The sequence below is a fragment of the Pipistrellus hanaki genome (assembly GCF_964339955.1).
Source record: "Pipistrellus hanaki genome assembly, chromosome: 6".
Classification (NCBI taxonomy): Eukaryota; Metazoa; Chordata; class Mammalia; order Chiroptera; family Vespertilionidae; genus Pipistrellus; species Pipistrellus hanaki.
Genome location: NC_140508.1, coordinates 83,068,460 through 83,091,718, shown reverse-complemented (window position 1 = coordinate 83,091,718; position 23,259 = coordinate 83,068,460). Strand labels below are relative to the sequence as shown.

Here is a 23,259-nt window from a genome sequence, read left to right as displayed (position 1 = left end):
TTGAGTGTTGACCTATGAACCAGGTCACAGTTCCATTCCCAATCAGGCCACATGCCAGGTTGTGGGCTCAATCCCCAGAAGGGGGCGGGTAGGAGGCAGCCTATCAATAATTCTCAGCATTAATGTTTCTATCTCTCTCTCTCTCCTCTCTCTTCCTCTCTGAAACCAATAAAAAAATATATTAAAAAAAAAAAAAGAAATAAAGGGGGTTATAGGAATTAGGTTATGAGATCCCCTAATCCACCCATCCTGACACCTGCTAGGTTAAGTCTTCTGCTCAACCAATATTTTGCCTATGAAGCTTTATGTATAATATCTGGGCATTCATATACAGTAGAGCAAGATCAAAATCGGAACTTTTACTAAACAGCAAAAGGGTGCATTTCTAATGTATTTTGTTGTAAGACTAACCTTCAACATAAAATTTTCAGGTAGAGTAGAAGGGGAGGGGACCAAATTGCCAAGGATGTCTCCTACAAGCAATCTCCCAAACGTCTATCTTTGCTAGGCTATGCTAAGAAAAATACAAAGAATACTGGGTTCAAGGGTTGACTGATGTGTTTTTGTTAAAATACATTCAGGAAAATGTCAGAATACCCAGGAATCTACTTATCTTGTTCTCAACATGTTCAACACCAAAGAGAAATAAAGTCTCTAACATTCCTGATTACTTTAACACATTTTGATGGAGCTTATCTAGGTGTTTCAAAAATGCTAATGAACTGAGTCCTTTGGTTCCTTAAATCCAAAGACTCAAAGAGGAATTGAAGGCCTGATAAAGATGCACCTTACACCAAATCTGATCAGGAAGGCAGAAGGGAGATGGAAATAAAAATACTTGCCCAGTGGGAGCGGCTCAGTGGTTGAGCATCAGCCTGTGAACCAGGAGGTCACAGTTAGATTCCCTGTGAAGGCACATGCCTGGATTTTGGGCTCAATCTCCATGGAGGTTGTGCAGGAGGCAGCCAATCAATGATTCTCTCTCATCATTGATGTTTCTATCTCTCTCACCCTCTCCCTCTCTGAAACCAATAAAAACATTTAAAAAATAAAAATAAATATTTGCTAGACATTTCAGAAAACATTTCAAGAATAGTGTATAAGGTAAAAGTGGCAGGGAGAGAACTGAATGGATTTGAAAACTTAAGACAACAAATTAAAAATGAATAGCTACCAAAAATAAATTTAAAACTTAAATTTCCCAGCTCACTTGCATTTTCTTTACTAAAATATGGAGAAATAAATGACAGCCATTAATATAGATTTTGATAAGGGGTAGTTTAGCTTAATGATATTACAACACATAAACCATAGAGATATACTTAATTTAATCAGCAAAGTCACTTCTCTCCCAGTTTGAAGAAAATTTAGAATCTTTCCTGAACATACAGAATAAAAATCATGTTAAACAAAATTTGTTATTAAATCACCTCAGCAAATTATTAGTCATTTTCTATCATATAACACTACCTAAAATACCATTAATACCTAACAGATATTCCACTATAAACTGTAAAGCTTTTCCCAGCTAATATAGTGGAGGCTGCCGTACTCCCCATATCTTTATCCCCCTACACCGTTCCCAGACCTAGGCTATCAGCACAGAGCACACTGCAGACACCTAGATAGGCAGTTTGTGGGGAGAGGGCGAGGGCTGGCAAATGCTAATTATTCCATGCTATTTGCCTCTATTTTAGTTTATATTTCCTACTTCAACTGCTGGAGTGGTGCCCTGGTGATGGAAAGCTGCTTCTCACACTTCAGATTTACTAGGCACGGAAATAGAGAGAAAAGACCTGTCCCAACTATTACTGCTCAAAGTTTAAACACAATTGAAAGCTTCCTTTAACCTCATTCACTTCTTAAGAACTTAGTGAGGAACTTCTCCCACCCCCAACAACTTTTTACCTTAAGAAGCCAAATTCTCAGCCATTTTCTCCAATGCCTTTATTATGAGAAGTTAATGGTTTCAAAATAATTTAGGGCAGTCAGATAATTTAAACCACAGGACACAGAAAAGTCACTCAACTGACTTTCTTCCACCTCTAAATGCGATGAATTGATTACATTTTACCTTTCAAGAGGGTTTTAAACTCAGGGTCCCACAGCAAATATTCATTTCAATAATTTCCATAGCTTCATTCAAAAGTAAATAATTACACTTCTGTCCACTTTTCCAAGTGAACCTAAAGCTTTATTGGTGCTCAACGTAGTTTCATATGGAAAGGATGAAATCCCTCACAAAATATGCTTCTGGGTAATCAACTATGGTTTGAGGAAAACCAGATTTTGCACTGCAAGTGTGGCAGAAGCTGTTAAAAAACCTGTAACATACACACCTAATTAACGTGAAATAACCATTTCAGTATAATCTGAAGGTTCCTAATGTGAAATAACATCTAGAAAGTACAATAGGATCATTTCCCATCCCTTTAGCAGTATAGGATAACTTGTAATAAATAGAGAACACAAAGCTTTCTCTAGCACATTTACAGACTAAAAAGGCAGGCAATTTTTTTTGCACACCTCCCCATCTCCACATGCCAAAAAACAGTAAAATCCAAGAACTTAATTTTGAAATATAAGCTTTTTAAGATATGTTAGGAATCCTTGGCACTGTATAATGTATGAATGAATACTAATTCACTAAGATCCAGAACAAATGAACAAATCCCTTTTTCAAACTCACAATTCCCCATTTTTATGCTGATGTTAAAGAAAACAATCAGAGTCAAAAAATTTTTCTACTATTGGTTAAAATGAGATTTGGGTACTGATCCTGGGTTCATATTTTCCATCTTACCTTACTTAGCAGAGAAAAGTGTGAGTTGAAGACAATTAGCATTAATCCAGTATTCACCTTTCAAACCATGAGGTATTTCAGATTCCTTTAGTAACTCCTAGATTTTGTTTTACCACAGAACATAAGAATGTAAAATTTGTTTATGAGTTCTGATATACTGGTAATATAAAAAATACATGTTAACAAGTCAACTTTAGTTTTATATCTAAGTGTGATATAAAGATTCTACAATAGCTTGCTAATTCTGAAAAGGTGCCCCATGTATTCTACAGTGCTAGGAAAGATGACACTGGAGCCCGATGCTTAAGTGTTTTTGGATCGAGGAGGAAAATGTGCCAGACTTCTCATGAGGTGTTTTGAGTTTGTTGTTTTTAAAATGTGATGGGACCTTTCAGATAGCTACATCATCAGTCATCCCCAACCCAATCTCACCCCACAGCACAGTACTACTACTAAGTGTTAGCATGAGAAACAATTTATATTTCATTCCCCATCCCATTTGAATCCATCAAGCTAACCAGAATCAGCACAAGATGATGTCAAACTACAATCCCATATAACATTCCTCAGAATAATCACTGATGGAATCAAGCATCATACTTTGTTCGTGCTGGGGAGGGAAGAACTCCTTAACTCCAAAATAGGCAGACTTCAAGTCTTAGAAAGAGCAAAAGGATCAGTACTCCTCCAACCTGATGTTATCACTATCAACTCTACTCATAGCCTGACAGTCTGCGCGGTGCTTGGAACCATGACTCAGCCCCATGACAGTTAGAAGGGAAGTCTTTTAACTTAGGTAAAGAGTATAGTTTCCACACCTGAAACTCCCAGCTCACAGTCATTATTTTAAATATAAATACATTTCACATATAAAAGATTTTCTCAACAATTGAGTATGGGCCAGAATGTTCTAAATCTATAAGAACAGCCAATAGTTTTAACTATGTAAAGAATTCGCTCCAAAGGGCAAAGCCTTTTAGATCTTAGGGGATGAGGGCAGGAAAAATGAGGGATGTTTGCTTTAATATATGAACTTGCACAGTTAATCTGTAAGACAGCTTTAAGTTAGGTCCACTTAAAATCAAGCTTAAGCAAACTCTGAATACAAAGTTCAATAATGACATGTCATGAGCATAATTAAACATTGATTTTTATTTTTTCAAAACCATCTATTATAGTTACATAAATCAATCGCTAATTACCAGTGTTCCTTAATAGAGCAAGCACTACAAGATAATCATTCCATTGTCAGACTCTTAGGATGGGGAAGGCAATGAAAATGCTTTTTCTCTCGAAGGAGCAGATTTAGATGAAAAAGTAAGCAAATGACAAACTATCAAATTCGTCTCTCTTGCCTTTTTCAGCTCGGTAAGAAAGTAGAGCAGCTTCTAACAGAATCATCAGGGTCATCCCGGAATCACAGGCTAAAGTCTGTGAGCTTCGGAATGCTCAACTCACTACCCTGGGCAAGCTAGCAAATAAATCTAAGCCTCCATTTCCTCATCTGTAAAAGCGATGATAGTACCTAACTCCTAAGTGTCCTTCTGAAGATTAGATTCTCCATGGAAAGAGCTGAAATTTGTGCTTGGCGGACAGAATGTATTCTGTAAATATTAGCAATATTGTTATTACAAGTCAACATATTCTTAAAGTCAATACAGCCAAGTTTACTCCAGCTTCTATAAAAATGGCCCACAGCCACTCATATTCAATATTTCCTTTGTATAATTTAAGTGAGGACCATGGAGATTAACTTTCTGAGAAGGTATTAAGCCTCATTCTGAACGTCAAAAGAACACTTTTTCTGTATTAAGGTTCTTTCTCCAAGAGAGGTTTTAAAAGAACTTCTTACACCCTTACCTGCCACATCCTTTCTTTGCTCCCATATCCCAAAGAAGCATATTAATATTCTTTGAAGTTTTCTGAACTCCAGGGGTCTCATCGCCCTCCTTTCAAAGCCTAGGTTAGCTAAACATAGTTAAGACACTTAACATCTATGGACTAGTCTTGCATGACACCCAGCTCAGAAGTCACCTCCTGAGAAACTTTCCCAGCCTCAGACAAAATTAAGTCCCCTGGTCTCCCAAAGCCCCCGCACCTACCTTATAATTAACTAATTATGTCTCCCCCAATAGACCGAATTAAGGGCAGGAGCAGCACTGTGGTCTAGCACTGTGCAGGGCACATTCTAGGTGCTCAAGAAATGCCACATTTTTACTTAACCAGACTTAATCTCCTGCCAGAGTTCCATCTCTTGCTAGATGCCCCACTTCAGAATCTGAACATACTGCTGCTCTCAGTAGAGCAGGCTAACACGATGGGCTGCTGATTACAACATCAGAAAACCTACTCATCAGCTTCTCCCACTGGAGAGCTTCCGGGAACCCCAACTCAACTGAACAAAGATTATGTACCCACAGAATCTGCGGGAATTCCCAGCAAACCAGATCTCCTTAACCAAGAAGGCTGAAAGGCTCAGAGAGTGAGCCTTTTATTGGGAGAGTCTTCACTGGGTAACGGAAGTGGAACTATTCAAGGAATAAATGCCTTGCTTTGGGCTGAACCGAGTTGGAAAAACATAAAGATCTGGGGGAAGCTAATCTCTCTTGATACCTGAAAAAAAAAAACCCAGCGGCTTTTGAAAAAGAACGAACAGGAAGCTGGGTGAGTGCTGGTCACTCTTTGTTTCAATAAATAAAATCTTTTTCTTTTCTTCCCCACAGTCCAGAAGAAAAGGCCACTACCCCAGGGCCATGATGAGATAGATGCTCCACCACCTTTCCCCCTGACGAGTACACTAAACTGCATTTCTAAAGAAGCCCTGCCTTAGGAACCTCCGCCACTGGGAAAGTTCTCGTCAATCACACTTTAACTTTTTTCTAAAAAAAATCAATATGCCCGAGCTCAACATTTACATTGGGTGGCCCACAGAGAACGTGTCAACTTTTTCGGAAGGGAGGTACTACTCACTACCTTTGCAAACAACACAACTCGGGGAAAACAATCTCAAAATAGGAAAAGCCCCACACAGAGTGGCTTTAGCTTTCCAGCCATAATTACTATCACAAACACCTTACAAAAATAAAAAATAAAATTAAAAAAACCAACAGTTGCCAGGGGGAAGCTTTCATTCTGGGTGTAGAAAAAGGAAACAAACAAGCAACAGAAAGGGAATAATAACCCCCCCAAATGAAGTTCACTTTGGGGCAAAAAAATAAAATAAAATAATAAAATAGTAACAATTCCGTCTCCCACCCTCCCCTCCCCATAAGGCGTGTGATTTCCACGGCTCTGCCCCGCAGAAAGCTCTCCCTGGGAGGGAAGCTCGGGGAAGGAGCCGCGGGAGGGAGAGAGAGAAAGGCTCGGGCACTGAAAGGAGAGCAGAGAGAAAAAAGAAAATGGCGCAGAGACTAAGTCCCGACCGTCGACAAGGCGACTTTCCCGGGAGAAACCCGGCCCCGCGCAGGCCGCCCGAGGCCCGGCTGCAGGCGACGCGGGGTCCCCGCGGCCCCCTCTGGGCAGGGCCGCGGTCCGGGGGGGCTGGGGCTCCCGGAAAGCGGGGCCAGAGGCGGCCCGATGGGAACAATGGGGCCGGTGAGCGAGGAGCCGGGACTTAGTCTCTGGGACGCCATGTCTGTCCTCCGCCGGCGCCGGCGGGCGCGGGGCGGGCGGCGGGGCGGCGGGGGAGGACCGGGGGGTCGGGGCGCCGGGGGATCGGGGGGCCACACTCACCATTCAATCGGAAATCCGCTTCGATCTGGAGGGAGAAAAGGAGAGACTGTGAGACAACAAGGACACCAGCCCCGCGGGCGGCGGGCGGGCGGGCGGGCGCGCGCGCCGGGGGCCGGGCCCTCCCTGCGCCCCCAGGGGTGCGGGCCCCGGGGACGGGCCCGCGGGGGCAGCCACCGCCCCCCTTCCCCCCAGCACGGCAACTTGGGCGCTTTCGCCCGGGGCCTGGAGGTCAGCTGTCCTCTGGCCGCCCGCCCCTGGCCGGGGGCTCCGGCCTGTCAAAGCGGCGGGGCCGGGCCGGGGCCGGGCGGCGGCGGGGGGCCGGGGCGCGGCGCGGCGGCCGGCCGTACCTGGGAGTCGTTGTGCAGATGGTCCCCACTCATTGCGGCCGGAGCGGCGAGCGCGGCGGGCGGCGAGGGCGCCGAGGAGACGGACGCGGGCGGGCGGGACCGGCCTGTGCGGGCGGGCGGGGGGCGGCGGGGGCTCCCCGGGGGCGCGGGGGAGCGAGGGCGCGGGCGGCGGCCGGAGCCTCGGGGACGCTGAGGCGGCAGAGGCAGAGGCGGCGGGGGCTGAGGCGGCGCTCGGACGGCCGGCCGGCGGCGAGCAGACCCAGCAGTTGTGTAACAGCCTAAGTTCGCATTTCGGCCCACTGCGCCTGCGCGGCCGCCTTTAAGCGGGACGTCCGCGACGTCAGAGACGCGTGGAGAGAGGCCGAGGGCGCCGGGCCCGCCCCCGCCCGCGCTTCCAAAGGGGCACCTGGCCTCGCACCGGCCGCCCCGCCCCCGAGCCCGGGCGTGACGCCGGGATTTGCATACGGAGCCGGCTCCTCCCACGGCCGCCCACCCGGAGCCGCCGGCCTATTCTTCCTCTCCCCGAGCCTGTTCTCCGAACCCGGTCTCTCCCACCCCCGCCCCGGACGGCAGTGCGCAGGCGCAGCCTGGACCCGCCTCCGGACCCGCGGCCGCGCGGCCACGTGGTGGGCCTTTAAAGGCGGCCGGCGCCGGGCCGGGCGGGTGGGCATGCACCGCTTCTGCACCTCCCCTCCCCGGAGCTGCTCTGCCTGGGTGATGGGGGGCCCAGAGCTCCCACCAGCGCTTCCTCACTCATCCACCAGACTCGGAGGCCGCTTGACCAGGGGGAGCCCCCACCCCAGCCTTTGTCCAGGCTTTCCAACTTCTGTATCATTTCAGGCACACTTCTTATGATTTAATTCTACAACCAACCAAAGATCTGGCTCAGCTCCAGTTTGCAGCCGGTTACAGGAAGCCCTGGGGCGCAGAGGCGCAATTCCATTCTTTCATTCTACATACATGGAGCATGCACTGTGAGCCAGGAATTGTGGCGAGAAAGGGGGTGATGGTGCAAGGGGTCCGGGGAAGGAGGCCTCGAGTAAACACGAACACAGCCAAGCTTTGACCGCCTCTGGATCACTAGCACGCTACGGGACAGAGGGGAGCAGAACTGCAGCTTATGGAACATTTACTGTGTCCTCTGCTCTCTGAGTATACACACTAGCTCTGTGAAGTCGCCTATTTTATTAAAGCTGAACTATTACAGACATGTGACCTACAACCACCTACTTGACATCTACACTTGGATAATTCACCATCTTCCTCCTCCACCGGGCTAGAAAAGCCCCACCCTGAACATCTTCCTCTCCCTCATTTCTCATTAGCTCAGCTGGTAGCATTTCTTTAATTTTTCTACTTCTCTCCCCTGCCCACACACCTGTCCAAATAGGCATTATCTCTTGCTTGTATTATTAAAATACAGTATACTCCTAACAGGGGTGCCTGCATCGGTCTGGCTCTCTCACATAGTGCTCACCAGTAGTAGACAAAGTGATCTCAACACAGAAATCTAACATAATCCCTTTCCCACAATATTTCCCATCATTCTTAGTCTACCGTTCAAAACTCTTAAAGTAGCTGCCAGGGCCCTGCATAGTCTGCTTAATTCAAAGTGTGACCTTTGTGAATTTTGTCCTATTACCACTTCCATTATTATTACTTAATATTTAAATTGTACCCTTCCATATTCACTTTCATCCTAAATGATACTATATTGAAATAATAATGTCTATGAAATAATAATGTGAAATCATCTATAAACTAGATACCCAGTGCACGAAATTCATGCATGGAGGTGTGTGTCCCTCAACCCAGTCTGCACACTCTCCAATCTGGGACATCCCTCTTATAATCCAGGACTGCTGGCTCCCAACTGCTCACTAGTCTGCCTGCCTGATTGCGTCTAACCGCTTCTGCCTGCCAGCCTGACCACCCTCTAACCACTCCCCTGCCAGCCTAATTGATGTCTAACTGCTCCCCTGCCAGCCCAATTGCCACTAACTGCCCACCCCTGCTGACCTGGTCACCCCTAACTGCCCTTCCCTGCAGGCCCGGTCACCTCTAACTGCCCTCCCCTGCTGGCCCGGTGGCCCCTAACTGCCTTCCACTGCCGGCCATCTTGTGGTGGCCATCTTGTGTCCACATGGGGGCAACCATCTTGTGTGTTGGAGTGATGGCCAATTTGCATATTACTCTTTTATTAGATAGGATAAATACTAAAGTGTTTGTTCACCCATGGACTATTGAAATCTTGTCCCTATCACATCTACTGGTAAATACTTTGGGATTAATTTGTATGGATGCTTTAAAGCTCAATTTTAATATCATTTCCTCAAAGTGATCCTCCTCCCCATCCCTACTCTCCGACTCCCTCTTCTTCATAAGAACCCCTCATGGAGTGTTCTTTTCTTTTGCAACATTTATCACAATTGCTGTTAAGCTACTAATGGGGGTAATTAATGATTTTATATCTATCTCCCCTATTGAAGGGTGGGGACCTCCTCTATCTTGCTTAGCACTCAATCCTCAGCACCCAGCCACAGAGCCTACAGAAGAGATGTGTAATCAACAAATGAATGAAAAAAGAGAAGAGAAGACCCTGATGGAGATTAGAGCCCTGGATCCTACTACCCCCTGGGGCCTTATTTCACTCCTACTTCTGTACCTTTAAATAAATCCCCCTTTTATTTGATGGAGCTCTGATGGGTCACTCAAGACCAAGAGCTCTAAGTGATGCAGGCCTAATCTATACTTGGTTCCTGGGCACTCTCAAGGCCTCTATTTTCCTTTTGGCCCCAGCCCACGGCCCCTCATGTAATGGCACCTGGACACCTCTTGGCATTTTGACCTTGGATGCTGGCATAGTCACAAATTTGCCAGTTTTTTGGGCAGCAGTATCTTTTGGCATTTGTCCCTGCCTGTGGTGCCTAGCCTAAGGACCTGCTGCCCTTTTGAGATTTGGACACCCTCAGAATAGAATCTGCTTGACACCCAGAAAGAAGACTATGGCTGGCAATCCCAGAAACACCCTTTGCCTCAACAGTTCAGCAGAGGTTGAGAGTTGCCAAAGAAGAGAACCAACAGAAAAGTTGGCAACCCTTGAGTCATGGAATGAGAGGACAGTCAACAAGGATGTAGGAGCTGGCATGTAGCTCAGAGCAAGGAAGGGAGTCCACTTTCACATGCCTCCTTTGTCTTCTCGCCGGAAGACATCCTTTCTGCCATGAGGACATTGATTTATTCAACCAATATTCCCTGAGGAATGAAGGAGTGGAACTATTGTGGTAGATGGGTACTATGTGACAGATATTAAGAGGACCTAATCATCATTTTGAAAGAGCTCCTAGTCTGGTCAGAAGATAGACATTTCCCAACTGTTACCATAAGGTACAAGGAGTAACAGGCATGAGATGGCCAGACATCGGTTGCTATGGGAACACTGGGGTGGGGGAAGCACATCCAACTCACTGGTGGTTGGGGGGTGGGACAATATTAAGAAAGGCTTCCAGTTTGATGCCATTCTTTACCTTTTTAAAAAAATTTTTTTGATTGATTTTATTTACAGAGAGGAAGAGAGAGGGATAGAGAGTTAGAAACATTGATGAGAGAGAATCATCGATCAGCTGCCTCTTGCACACCCCCTACTGGGGATGTGCCCTCAACCAAGGTATATGCCCTTTACCAGAATCGAACCCGGGACCTTTCAGTCCGCACAGCGATACTCTATCCACTGAGCCCAACTGGTTTCAGCTGATACCAGTCATGGCATGAATAGAATAAAGGGAAGGGAGACGATAAGGAGACTGAAAAGGTGGAGAAGCCTCCTCAGTGACAGGGTAAGCTATGCCAGGGGTTGGGGACAATTCGGCAGAGCTGATACGAAACGGGAGGATTACTCAGGAGGCCTATTGAGACCGCTGGAAGTGTTTCTGAAACATCATTAACCGTGGAATGACTGTGAGGATGCAGACTGTGAAGGGGACAGAGGCTACTGGCCTGTGTCCAAGGTACAGCACAAGGAGATGCTATGACAGCAGCTCTCTCTGAACCTTCCTCTCACAGGGCATGCTGCTGGGACATCATGCTGCTGCTCAGATCCTGCTGTCTCCAACTTGAGAACCAGTGGGCAGGGGAAGCAAAGAGGTAGGGACTGGGGCTCCAGGAAATATTGTAAAATTCTGGGAGAGGAACCTCCAACTGACTCAGCATGACTCTCCAAGAAAAATGGAATAGAAGCAGCAGCTGCACTTAATAACCAGCAGGCGACGGCTTAGCCAGATCAGGTTTTGAAAAGCTCTACCGCCTTGTACCCCAAACAACCCCCCCCCCCGCCCAAGTCCTCAATCCCATTGCCTCCACCTCCACAGAGCCTGACTCACTACAGCATAGCAGCGTCTCCTCCTGCATAGCAATTTCTCCACTGGCTCCCTCTCCCAATTACCCCTTTGACCTTGTTAGAAAAAATAACATCTCTGCCCTAACTGGTTTGGTTCAGTGGATAGAGCATCGGCCTGCGGACTCAAGGGTCCCAGGTTTGATTCTGATCAAGGGCATATACCTTAGTTGCAGGCACATCCCCAGTAGAGGGTGTGCAGGAGGCAGCTGATTGATATTTCTCTCTCATCAATGTTTCTAACTCTTTCTCCCTCTCTCCCTTTCTCTGTAAATAAGTCTCCATGCTAAATACTTCAATCTACATCCACCTTCTTACTGTGCTCTAACAAGGCAAGTTGGGAGGCAGTACAGGGACTCAGAGGCGGATAACCTTATGAAGCAGGTACTACTTGTTCTGCCATTTTACACACCAGAAAACTGAGGCTTAAGGAGACTAAGTTAATTGCCCAAAGTCACACAGCTATTGAGTGGTGGGGCTATGCTTTAAACCCAAGTAGTCTCACAATGGAACCCAGCCTCTGAGTCCCTGTACTGCCTCCCAACTTGCCCTTGTTAGAGCACAGTTAAGAAGGTGGATGTCATCTCAGCAAAAATGATGGAAATGACAGCCCTGATTGGCAAAGAAGCTGTGAGGATGGAGAGCAGTGCATGCATCTGAAGGATATTCATGACACAGGGTTGAAGTATTCATCGTGATTGATCATATATATATATATATATATATATATATATATATATATGTCAGAGAAAGGGAGAGAGGAGGAATCAAGGCTGTGGATAGACACGCTATTCACAAAGGAGAGAATGCTTAGGGATGACCTGACCTGGTTTGGGGGAAAGATGATGAGCTCAGCTCTATATATTTCAGTTTGAAGTATCTGTGAGTTAGCCAAGTCAAGATTTCTAGATGGCAGTTGTATATATGGGTTTGGAGTTCTGCAGAGGGACTGGAAGTTATCGGCATCCAGGTGGTCCCTGAAGTAATTGGACTAGACGAGGTAACTTGGTAGGGCCTAGAAGGAAAGCCTTATTTTAGAGACAGGCCTGAGTTAGGTAATAAATAGGTGAGGAAGTAGAAGATAGCAAGTTTAGACAAGTTGTTCAAAAGTTGGTTACAAATAAGAGGAGGAACATAAAACAATAGTTAGAGTACCCTGAGGTTAAGAGGGTTGTTTATTTGCTTGTTTATTTGTTTGTTTTCTGATGAACAAGACATGCTAGTAAGAGGGCCTGTTAATTTCTAGTTCAGGGTCTTCTGAATCATCCCAAACCCTCTGACAAAGTGCTAGCACAATGGGTTGATATGCCAAGAATTCCAAATAAGGACATTTCCAGTAAGAGGTCCCCTTGGAGGAGACACTCCTCCTGGCCTCTAAGAGGCCACAGTCTGCTTCAGACCTCATCTCCAGGGTGAGGATTGACTCAGAGAACTCGTTTTTCAGGATGGCTTATCAAGGCCCCTAAGGATATTCTCCTCCCAAAGGGCAGAGTCCAGCCCTGTGGAATCTGTCTCTACCTTTGCTGGATTCAGCGGTGTGTGTCAGGGAAAGAACTCAGCAGAACAGACACCAGCTCTGGTGATGAGCCAGAGAAGGACATCCAGAGCCCGGGGGGATGGGTGTTCCTTCTCAGATTCTGCCATGTGGTTAAGTTCCACTACCATTTTCTGATGCCTGTTGGTTGCCAGGCCCTGGGAGTAGCACTGTGGTGAATTAGGCAGAGCCTCTACCTGGAGGAACCCACACTCCAGGAGAGGAGATCAACACATTAACCATCAATTACAAGACGTGGCCTGGCAAATTGGACAGACTCTTCCATCGGAGCCCAGCCTCAAGGGTTTGGTGGCAGAAAGCTGAGGGTTTCAGATCCTCCTCAAGATCCAGAGCTTGGCTCTCCTGTTATTGGGGAGCGGGGCGGGGGGGGGGGGGGGGGGGGGGCGGCGCGGCGGGGAACATCACAATCTATTTCTAATTGATTTTCTTTTTTCCTTCTGCAATTTTTTTTTTTCTTCCTAGTGAGCATGTGTGTTCAGAACTGGGAGATAGAACACTGTGAAAATATTTACACAAAACTTCAAGACTAGCCTTGGAATCTCCAAATTACAAGCAGGTGAGGCCACCATTGCTGGATGTTGGAGAGCCGCTGGGCTCAGTCCTCAGATCTCTTCTCTTTGTTCTCTCTATTCACTATCTCATCCACTTTTGTGGTTTTAAATACCCATTCCATACGGAGGAGTCCTAAGTTGATATCTGTAAGTCAGGACTTTTCCTCCTGGCCTCAGACTTGTATGTATAGCTCCCAACCCACCATCACTGCTTGGATTTCCGGTGGGCTTCTTAAACACACCACCTCAAACCAAGCTTCTGTCTTTCTTCCCAAACCTTGCTTACCCTTGATCTTCCTGATCACAATGAATGCTCAGGCTAAGCCTCACAATCACCCCCGACTCTTTTTCTCGCCTGCCTACCCCTCATATCCAATCTGTCAGCAAACCCTTGGACACCATCTTCAAATATCCAGATGCTAAGCATTTCTCACCGTTCCCTCTGCTTCCGCTTTAGCCCAGGCCTCATCACTTCCATCTGGCTTAACTGGGAGCCACCCCATTGGTACCCTCTGTTTTCACGCTTGTCTTCCCATGGGCCATCCTCAGAACAAGTGATCCTTTAATGCCATGATCCTTTGAGAATGTGAGATCTTGTCACTCCTCTGCATAGACGTCTCCAGTGGATCCCATCTAAATGTTAGAGTCCTTACAATGCCCCAGAGGCCACCCACCCTGTGTCCCCATCCCTGCTTCCCTAGCTTCATCTGCTAATGCTCACCACCTCCACAACTCCTCTCCAGCCACTACGTACCACTCACCCGCCAGCCTCAGCACCTGTTTATTGGAGGACCTTTCTACCTTGACCATCCTCCCTCCAGATATTTCCACGGTCTACTTTCACACCTCTTTCAGATCCTTCCTAAAATATCTCCTTTTTTAGTGATTCTTCTTCTGACTTCTCTATTTAAAATCCCAACCCCCTGCCAAAACCGGTTTGGCTCAGTGGATAGAGCGTCGGCCTGCGGACTGAAAGGTCCCAGGTTCGATTCCGGTCAAGGGCATGTACCTTGGTTGCGGGCACATCCCCAGTGGGGGGTGTGCAAGAGGCAGCTGATCGGTGATTCTCTCTCATCGATGTTTCTAACTCTCTATCCCTCTCTCTTCCTCTCTGTAAAAAATCAATAAAATATATTTAAAAAATAAAAATAAAAAAATAAAAAATAAATAAAATCCCAACCCCCTTCCCTCATCACGTCCCCACCTTTCATTCCTGCTTTGCTTGTCTCCAAGGCACTTTTCAGTATTTAGTCACAAAGTACTGAATATTTTACTTATTTATTGTTCATTTTCCTCCTGCTGGAATATGCTTGATGAAGGCAGGGGTTTAAAACAAGTCTGTTTAGTTTCGTGCTGTATTTCTAGCGTCTGTAGCAGTGCCTGGCACACACACGATGCTCAATGAATACTTTTTAAATATCATAATGGGCTGCAGTGAGCTCCTCCCACCATGTGTCGAGCAGTGGGCCTGGAATGTGCCAGGAAACTCATCATGAGTGACACGATTCACTTCTCCTTGCATGAGGGGCACATTTTGCAGAGGAGGCTGAAGATTGGAGAAGTCTGGGTGCCCTTCCTCTCTATTCCCATAGCAACCAGTGCAGTCCCTATCATTCTGTACTGTCACTGCCCATTTCCTCAACTAGATGTAAGACTTCCGAGCTCAAGGACCATTCTTACTCATTGTGGCATCCCCATCCCCCGGTGGAAAGCTGGGCACATAGTTGGTGCTTAAGAAATCTTTGCTGCGTGAATAAATGAATGAAATGGCCAAATCGGGATACAAACTCACAATCGTTAAACGGCAAAGTCTCGGCCTCTCCCCACTCCACCCTGAAGTGTCCTTGAGGCAGCCACAGAATAGCAGCTCAGAGTCTCCCCGACCCTGGCAGAGTGCCTTCTTGCACATCCTCACCCACAGAGCCAGAAGTATTGCAGGTGGAGAACACCGTACACTGGCTGACAATTTTCCCCCATCACACCAGACACGGAAAGAATTTTCCACTCAGTCTCTTCACAGTTCCGCAGACACACAGCCAAGGTCACTTAATTCTACCCACCCCCACCACCACCACAGCCACTAGTTTCCCAATCTTCAGCTGCTGGGATGATCTGCCTGCCCATCCATTCACTCACCCAGCCTTCTCGGGGCTGCAGTGATGACTGAGCAGAACCGCTCCACTGTGAGTTGGCTGGTTCTCTGCGTCTTCATTCCAGCAAACCCTCTCTCCTTTGCCTCTTCTTTCTAGACCCTCTTCCATAACCCAAACCCGGGTCTTAGGTTCATGGAGGCACCTCCCTCCATCTATGGATGGTGGTGGGCCTCTTGCCTCATCTGCTTCCCTCTCGTCCCTTCATTTCTCTAGATCAGTCATTCTTAAACAGCCAGTGGTGGTGTCGTAGACCCCTTTGAGGAAACTGATGTGGGCCGAGGGCCTTCTTCCTTAAAAAAAAAAAAAAAAAAACAACAAAAAAAACATACACTTGTAAATACAGCATTTTGCATGGAAATGCAGGGAAACCTTAATTAAGATCTCCTCTAGGAGGTTTTTCTTCAAACCCCCCCCCCCCCCCCGCGTGTGCCATTTCTGGTGGTTTTTAGCTCCCAGAGCAGTCCCCCCAGTTGTCTTACGGAAGCAGAGCTTCTCCCTGCCATGCCATTGCCAATACCATTGTTATGAACAGCCGCTACGAGATCTGTACCCTATTTTCACACACATCATTGATTTCATCCTCTCAATAGCCCCCAGTGGATGGAACTATTATTGTCCCATTTTTACAGATGAAACAACTGCTTAGTCAGGTGCCAACACCACATAGCTCTAAGTCCAGCGTCTCTTTCCTCGGCCACATAGTGTGTTGCCTATTTTATGCTGCTGTTTCTTTTGACATTTTCCACCTGAAGCCTACCTTCCCCACCCCCAAACCCATGGTGTGTTATCTGTTATTCTTAACTGCTGGTTGCTGTTTTTTTTGTTTGTTTGTTTGTTTTGTTTTGTTTTTGTTTTTTTTTTTACCTTCCACCTCTCTATCTCCTGAAATGCACCTCCTTCATCAACCCCACCACTTTTCTGAAGCTCCGTCTTTCTCCCCCATCCATGCTTTCAACTGACCGCAGGTGGCTTCTTTGCAGTTACTTGAGCACATGTGAGCCATGCAAGGTTTCATTTCCTCATCTTATGTCAGCCCAGCTGGGCCCGCCTCTGAGATCGTTGCTGGTTCTAAATGAGACACTCCAGCCTCTTCTGACTGCAGGCCTTGGCACTTCTGGGACTGCCATCCCTGAAATCCATGTCAGAGGAAGGAAAGGGACACCTAGTTGAGCAACTGCTTTGTGCCGGGCTCCATGCATGGCATGGGGACACAGGAGCCAACCTTTAAAGCTCCGGTTTCCATGCACTTCTAAGTACCCTACTGATGGGTAACTCCAGGTCTGAGACAACTGACCCGAATCCATCTGCTGCCTGCGTGTGGATGGGTAGTGGCCACCTCAGTATGGCTTAACCTTCAGCTGCCCTCTGAGCCCGCAAAACTGCTGCTCAGACTCTACAAGAGAAACATCTGGCTGTTGGTTAACCTCTTCCTCCTCGGCTCAAATCTCAGACCAGCCTGATCATTTTTTAGTTAGGTTCATCTCAATCACACTTTTGTTCTCAGTGTGATTAAGTCATATATCATCATAAAAGCAACTTCTAAAACTGTTTACCAACGTGTGATATACACAGACACGTGCACATATCAAAAGGATGCGGATTCGCAGATTGTGAGTTTTCACCAGCTGGACACATCTGTGTAACCTGCACCTAATCAAGAAACAGAATTTGCCAGCCCCCCTGAGGGCCCCCCGTGCTTCCTTCCTGTCCTTACCCCCAAGCTAACCGCTACTCGGATGGCCTCTAACCGCACAGATTGGTCGTGCCTGGGTTTGTCCCACAGAAATAACTTTAAAACAGACCATCATCCTCTTGTCCACCCCCTCCCCCGCAGACATACATACATTTTGATTGGTTATTGATTGATGGATTTGAATAGTCGTTGGCCAGATGTTGACTGCTTATAAACTATTAGATAGAAACTCTTCTGAATTGAACCAAGGGCCCGTAGCCTCAAAGGGTCTTCGGCTGTAAACCGATCCTCCACTGGGCTGCCAGAATCCCAAAGTGTGTTTTTTTTTTTTTTTTTTTTTATAAATTTTTATTGTTCATATTATTATAAGTGTTCCTTCCCCCCCCTTCCCACCCCACCCTCTGCCCTTTCCCCAACCCCCATTGTCCTCATCCATAGGTGCACAGTTTATGTTCAGTCTCTTCCCACATTCCCCTGTCCCCTTTTCCCCAAGAATCATTAGTTCACTCCCCTTCCATACCTCTGATTCTATTATATTCAACAGTTAATATTGTTCATCAGATTTTTTTTTTTAATTTCCTTGGTTTTTAGATTCACTTGTTGATAGTTACGTATTTGTTGTTCATAATTTTTATCTTTATTTACTTTCTCTTCTGAAAGAACCCCCTTCAGCAATTCATATAATTCTGGTTTGGTGGTGATGAACTCCTTTAGCTTTTTTTTATTAGTGAAGCTCTTTATCTGACCTTCGATTTTGAGTGATAGCTTTGCTGGGTAGAGTATTTTTGGCTGTAGGTTCTTGCTATTCATCACCTTGAATATTTCTTGCCATTCCCGTCTGGCCTGCATGGTTTCTGTTGAGAAATCAGCTGACAATCGTATAGGAGCTCCTTTATAGGTAACCACCTGCTTAGCTCTTGCTGCTTTTAATATTCTCTCTTTGTCCTTTGCTCTTGGAATCTTAATTATGATTTGTCTTGGTGTGGTCCTCTTTGGATTCCTCTTATTTGGAGTTCTGTGTGCTTCCTGGACTTGTAAGTCCAATTCTTTCCCCAGGTGGGGGAAGTTTTCTGTCACTATTTCTTTCAGTATGTTTTCGATATCTTGCTCTCTCTCATCTTCTGGGACCCCCATGATTCTGATGTTGGATCGTTTGAAGTTGTCCCAGAGGTTTCTTACATTATCTTCAATTTTCTGGATTCTCTTGCCTTCTAGTTTCTGCAGAGGAATGTCTTCTGGCTCTTTATGTTCCAAATCTTTGACTTGATTCTTGCGATCTTCTATTCTGTTTTTAGGACTCTGTATAATATTTTTTATTTCAGACAATGTATTCTTTATTTCTTGTTGATCCCTTTTCATATCCTCATAGGTCTCATTTATTTTATCGGCCTTTTCTAGGATACTCTTGAAAAACCTTATAAGTGTGGTTTTGAACTCTATATCCAGTCGCTTTTTGTCCTCCATTTCTTTCGTTTGTGATCTATTTGGTTTAGGCATTTTCGCAGGCCGCTTTTCTGATGGGGCGGAGTTTCAGGGTGGAGCCTACAGCTTTGGCTTCCGTCAGCTCCGCCCTATGCGACTCCTGAGACTCAGGGTCCTTCAGTACTTGTTGCAAGCACCTCTGAGAGAAAGGTGCCCTCGATTTTCGCCTGCTACCAAACAGTGTAGGCTCTCCCGCAATGGGCCCGAAACTGGGGTTCAGTTCAGTTGGAAGTGGAGTTGGAGATGGAGTTCAGAGCAGTCTGGAGCCCCTGTCTCCTTCCCACCAGGGCAGTCCTACGGCACAGCCGGCCGGCCCTCTCTGCGCGCACGCAGTGTGCTCGCCGCCTGGACCTCCTTTCGCCACTTCCCCCGGGGTTCCGCCTTACAGCCCAGCTCCCTCTGGATGAGCCTGGGTCCCCGGGGTCTGGCGTAGAACTGGGGTTCAGAGCAGTCGGGGGCCCAGCACAGTCGGAGTTTTATCTCCTTCCCGCTAGGGAACGCCAACCAGGCACTCGGCCTCCCTCCTCTCCGGCTCCGTCCTCTCCGCGCGCGCCGCGTGTCTCCGTACCTTGGGCTTTTACAGCTCCTCCGCGCTTCCTTCTGGTTTTCTCCTTGCTTCTCGTTGTAGAATTTCAAGTCAGTCGACTTTCCTGTAGTTCTGGGCACTGTCCATTTTATATTTTAGTTGTATTTTATTGAAATTGTTGCGTGCGGCTGCGGCTAGGTGCCTACCCGAGCAGCCATCTTGGATTCTCCCCCAAAGTGTGTTCTTAATAAAGGGCTCAGACATGCCTGCATGCACCTCGGATCACGTCCTATGAAGTTCAAGTTCTTGTGCCCATCGCTGCTTTTCTTCTTTCTTTCTTCCTCTCCTTCCTTTTGTTCCGAAGGAAGGACATTGGAGACTCGGGGGAAGACCCTTCCCTTCTCCCTCCCACAGAACGCCAACCTTGATCCCTCCTCGTGATGGAGAAATCAGCATTTTCTGAGGCCACCAAGTGCATTTTCCAGACCTATCTGGCAAGTTTGCTTTAAACTGTGGAAAACACTCACCTACACACAAAACCCCCCAAAACTTTCTTGTTTGAGCTCAACTAGGCTGCGAATTTTTTGGTTGCTTATTCTGAGCTTGACGTCTACAGCTTCCAAGAATTAGGCATTTCAATCAGGTTTTAGGTGCTTCCTCTGTACCAGGTCCAGAGGCACAGGAGGTGGGCTCCCTGAACCCCAAGTTCTTCCCATGGGGATCCCAGAATTGCCTGAGCGAGAGATGTGGCTAAACCAGCATTTACCAGGGCACATGCCACTGGACACATGCCCGGCAATGCTTTACGAAAATAGAGCTCTGAGCTCAGATGAGCTGGGTAAAGGTGACATGCTCTGTGCTCAGAGTCCAGTATCACATCATACGTTAGCGCAGCTAAGACTCCGTGAGGTGCTGAGGCATAAAATCCCTGCTTCACTCTGTCGGTGTTTTCAAGACTTGATTGACATAGGACCCTTTTTGTTTTCTACAGAACACCTAGGAGTATTTCTTAGAATCAGTGTCTCCTACAACGTGATACAGGCCAGTTAGTTTTTAAGCATCCTCTAAACCAGCAGTCACCAACCAGTGGTCCGTGGACTACTGGTGGTCTGCAAGTCCGAAAGATTGGCGACCGCTGCTCTAAATCCTGGCTGGGTGGCTCAGTTTGTTGGAGCGTTCTCCTGCTATGCCACAGTTTCAGAAGGCTCAATCCCTGGTCAGGCACATACAAGAATCAATGAATGCATAAATGATTGGAACAGCAAATCAATGTTCCTCTCTCTCTCTCAAATCAATCTTTTACAAAAGCCAACCTTCACTAATCTGTAGCTACTGGCACATGGTAATGCTGAGCATTTAAAATGTGGCAGCTCCAAATGGAGACGTGCTGTGAATGTAAAATATACACTAGATGTGAAGTCCTAGTATGAGAAGAGAAGAAAATAAAATGAAATACTAATACTTTTTATATTGATTATATGTTGAAATAAGACTATTTTTTAACTGTCAGATAAAAACACGCTATTAAAATTAATTTTACCTATTTCTTTTTACTTTTTAACATATGGCTGCTAGAAAACTTATAGTTATCCCATGTGTCATACATTCCGTTTCCAAGGCTTTGCTGGCTGATGCAGGGGCCTGTGAGAGAAAGGTGGCAGGGAGCCCCAGGCAGGAAGGGCAGGGGGCCTGTGGGAATTCACCGAGTGACAGCTCTCGCAGCTTAAGGGAGGGTAGTCAGGAAGTGATGACTAAGCTGAGACCTGAAAGATGAGAAGGAGTTGGCTGGGGAAGGCAGAGACAATGGCATGTGCCAAGGCCCCGAGTGAAAGAGGAACTGAGTATTCCAGGACATCCGAGTCTTGGGGGCTGGGGACTCAGGGGAAAGGGAGCCATCCAACCTGAGACCAAGGTGAACAGCCAGGGCCACGATTTGGGGAGCCTGGTAAGCCCGGGTAAGGGGTTTCTCTTGAGGCCACTGAGAAGCCATCGAGGTGTTTTCATTGGGTGAGACTAGGAAGACTGGCATTTTAGAAAAAAATTACATTGACCTTTGGGTGAAGGATGAAGCACACATGAGCATAGGGTTAACCTGGAGGCAGAATGGCCTAATGCAATGGTTGGCAAACTCATTAGTCAACAGAGCCAAATATCAACAGTACAACGATTGAAATTTCTTTTGAGAGCCGAAAACTGACTTCTGCGCATGGGCCACCAAGTTTCAAACACACCATATGTGCGTGCCCGCACATGGTATTTTGTCGAAAAGCCGCACTCAAAGGGCCAAAGGGCTCACAAGCCGCAGTTTGCTGACCCCTGGCCTAATGAGAAGCCGTGGGAGTCCTCAGGAGTGAGGCGACGAAGTCTGCAACGAGCCCTGGATTAAGGAAATCCAGTGTCTGGGAAATAGAATCAGAAGTGGGATCACTGGTCCGGACTGCTGCTTGGAGAAGGGGCCAGGGGAGAAAGGGTGGAGTCAAGGCTGAACAGTGAGCAGTGATGAGAGAAAGCAGAGGTCTGTGGTTAAAGGAGGTCATGAGTTCAGGCTCGTCCAAGTTAAACTGGAGAGCTGCGTGGGGCATACAGATGGGGATGCCCAAGACAGAGTAGATGAGCCAGGTTTGGAGCTCAGAAAGTAGTTACGGGGTGGAAGGAGAGTTGGCAGAAATATCCCTCCCGTGAGCCCCAGGTTTCACATATGCAAAATAGGGATGTGATCCACTTCCCACAGTGAGTGTAATGACTTTATGTGCTTGCACTGTGTAGGCACAGAGTAGGTGCTCAGGAAGTGTTGGTTCTTTGTTTCAGAGAGCCTGTCATCCCCATTTTCTACGTGGTCAAACCCAACAAGACTCTGCAGTCCCCACAGGACTCATACCTGTTTCCCTGAATGTCCCTCGCAGTTATGGAGAGATGTTGCTGGGGAAATCTGTGGGGAAGAGGGGAGTGGCGGGGGCTGCCCCTCCCTGGGTAGCCAAGAGCAGGAGGGGAGTGAGCACTTGCTTCTGAGCACTCGGAGAAGGCTTGGGACGGGGAGGCAGGTGTATACATTAAGCCCTCACGTAACATCTCCAATAGGTCTTTGGAACAGGGCCACAATGACGTAGAATTAAGCCAATTTTATCATCTGCTGATGGATGTAAACAAGAGTTAAGTTCCAAGCCATCTCAGAGATGTTATGACAAGAGACCTTGGATGAGATGAGATTATTCGAGGACCTGCGGTAGGCTGCTTGCCCCGCTCCTGTCACCAGCCAAGGACTAAGCCTTGCCTCTTCTGAGCCTCGGTGTCTCCACTGATTCAAGGAGAGGCCTGCCAGCCGGGCCCTCCCCTCGCTCTGCCCCTGCCTTCCCCTCTCTCCCAGAAAGCCTCTTCCCTTCCCCTGACCCAGAGAAGACATCACTTCCTTGAAGACTTGGCTCCTTGTGGGCCTCCTGGCGGCTCCTTCCTCGGGCAGAGGGCCAAACCCTGACAAGATTAAGAAGAGGCTTTGGGACTGGGCCAGACTGGGAAAACAGGAAAGATGACGAACCAACCTCCGCCCCTCCCCCTTGCAGGGGTTGTTTACTTCACTGTCCCCTCAGCTGAGTTTTCTGGACACACAGTCACCCTGGACTTTCCATCCTGTGTCCAGCCCCGGCCTCATTGCACCTTATGCACCCCCGGGGTAGAGCTCTCGGGACACGCCTGCTCCCATGTCCACTTGGCCAGGGCACGGGACTCGTGGACCATGCCTGCCATGATCCATGGGGGAACCGTGTCCTCTCGCACAAGCCTCTTCAGCTCCCCGGGGTGAGCACCATTCCTCCATCTTCAGCTGTGGACACGGCGGCTCGGGGAGGCGGCCCGGCCGGGTCACCCTGCCTGCTGGCGGCGTTGGCTCCAGAAGTGGGGAGGGGGAGATGTGGAAAGGACGTCTGATCACTGAAGAGCCTATTTTTTGGAGGCTGGTTTCGATCCTGCTTCTGCCATGTCCTGCCTATGGAATGCGGGCAGGCTCCTGGGGGAGGCAGTGTGGGGTCAC

The 23,259-nt window shown here is 47.3% G+C and overlaps 2 protein-coding genes across 2 annotated transcripts in view; one reads left to right on the top strand and one right to left on the bottom strand.

Annotated features, from left to right (window-relative positions):
- TOP1 (DNA topoisomerase I) overlaps positions 1 to 7,224 on the bottom strand; it is an 83,455-nt gene extending 76,231 nt beyond the window's left edge. Inside the window, exons 1-2 of the mRNA XM_084887553.1 lie at positions 6,883 to 7,224; positions 6,536 to 6,560 (exon numbers count right to left, since the gene is read on the bottom strand). Of these exons, the coding sequence (XP_084743679.1) occupies positions 6,536 to 6,560; positions 6,883 to 6,915 (58 nt within the window). The 5' untranslated portion in view covers positions 6,916 to 7,224. The remainder of the gene's footprint in view (positions 1 to 6,535; positions 6,561 to 6,882) is intronic.
- The window catches only part of ZHX3 (zinc fingers and homeoboxes 3), a 280,813-nt gene that overhangs the window by 235,882 nt on the left and 21,672 nt on the right, over positions 1 to 23,259 (top strand). The gene's annotated exons all lie outside the window — the stretch shown is intronic.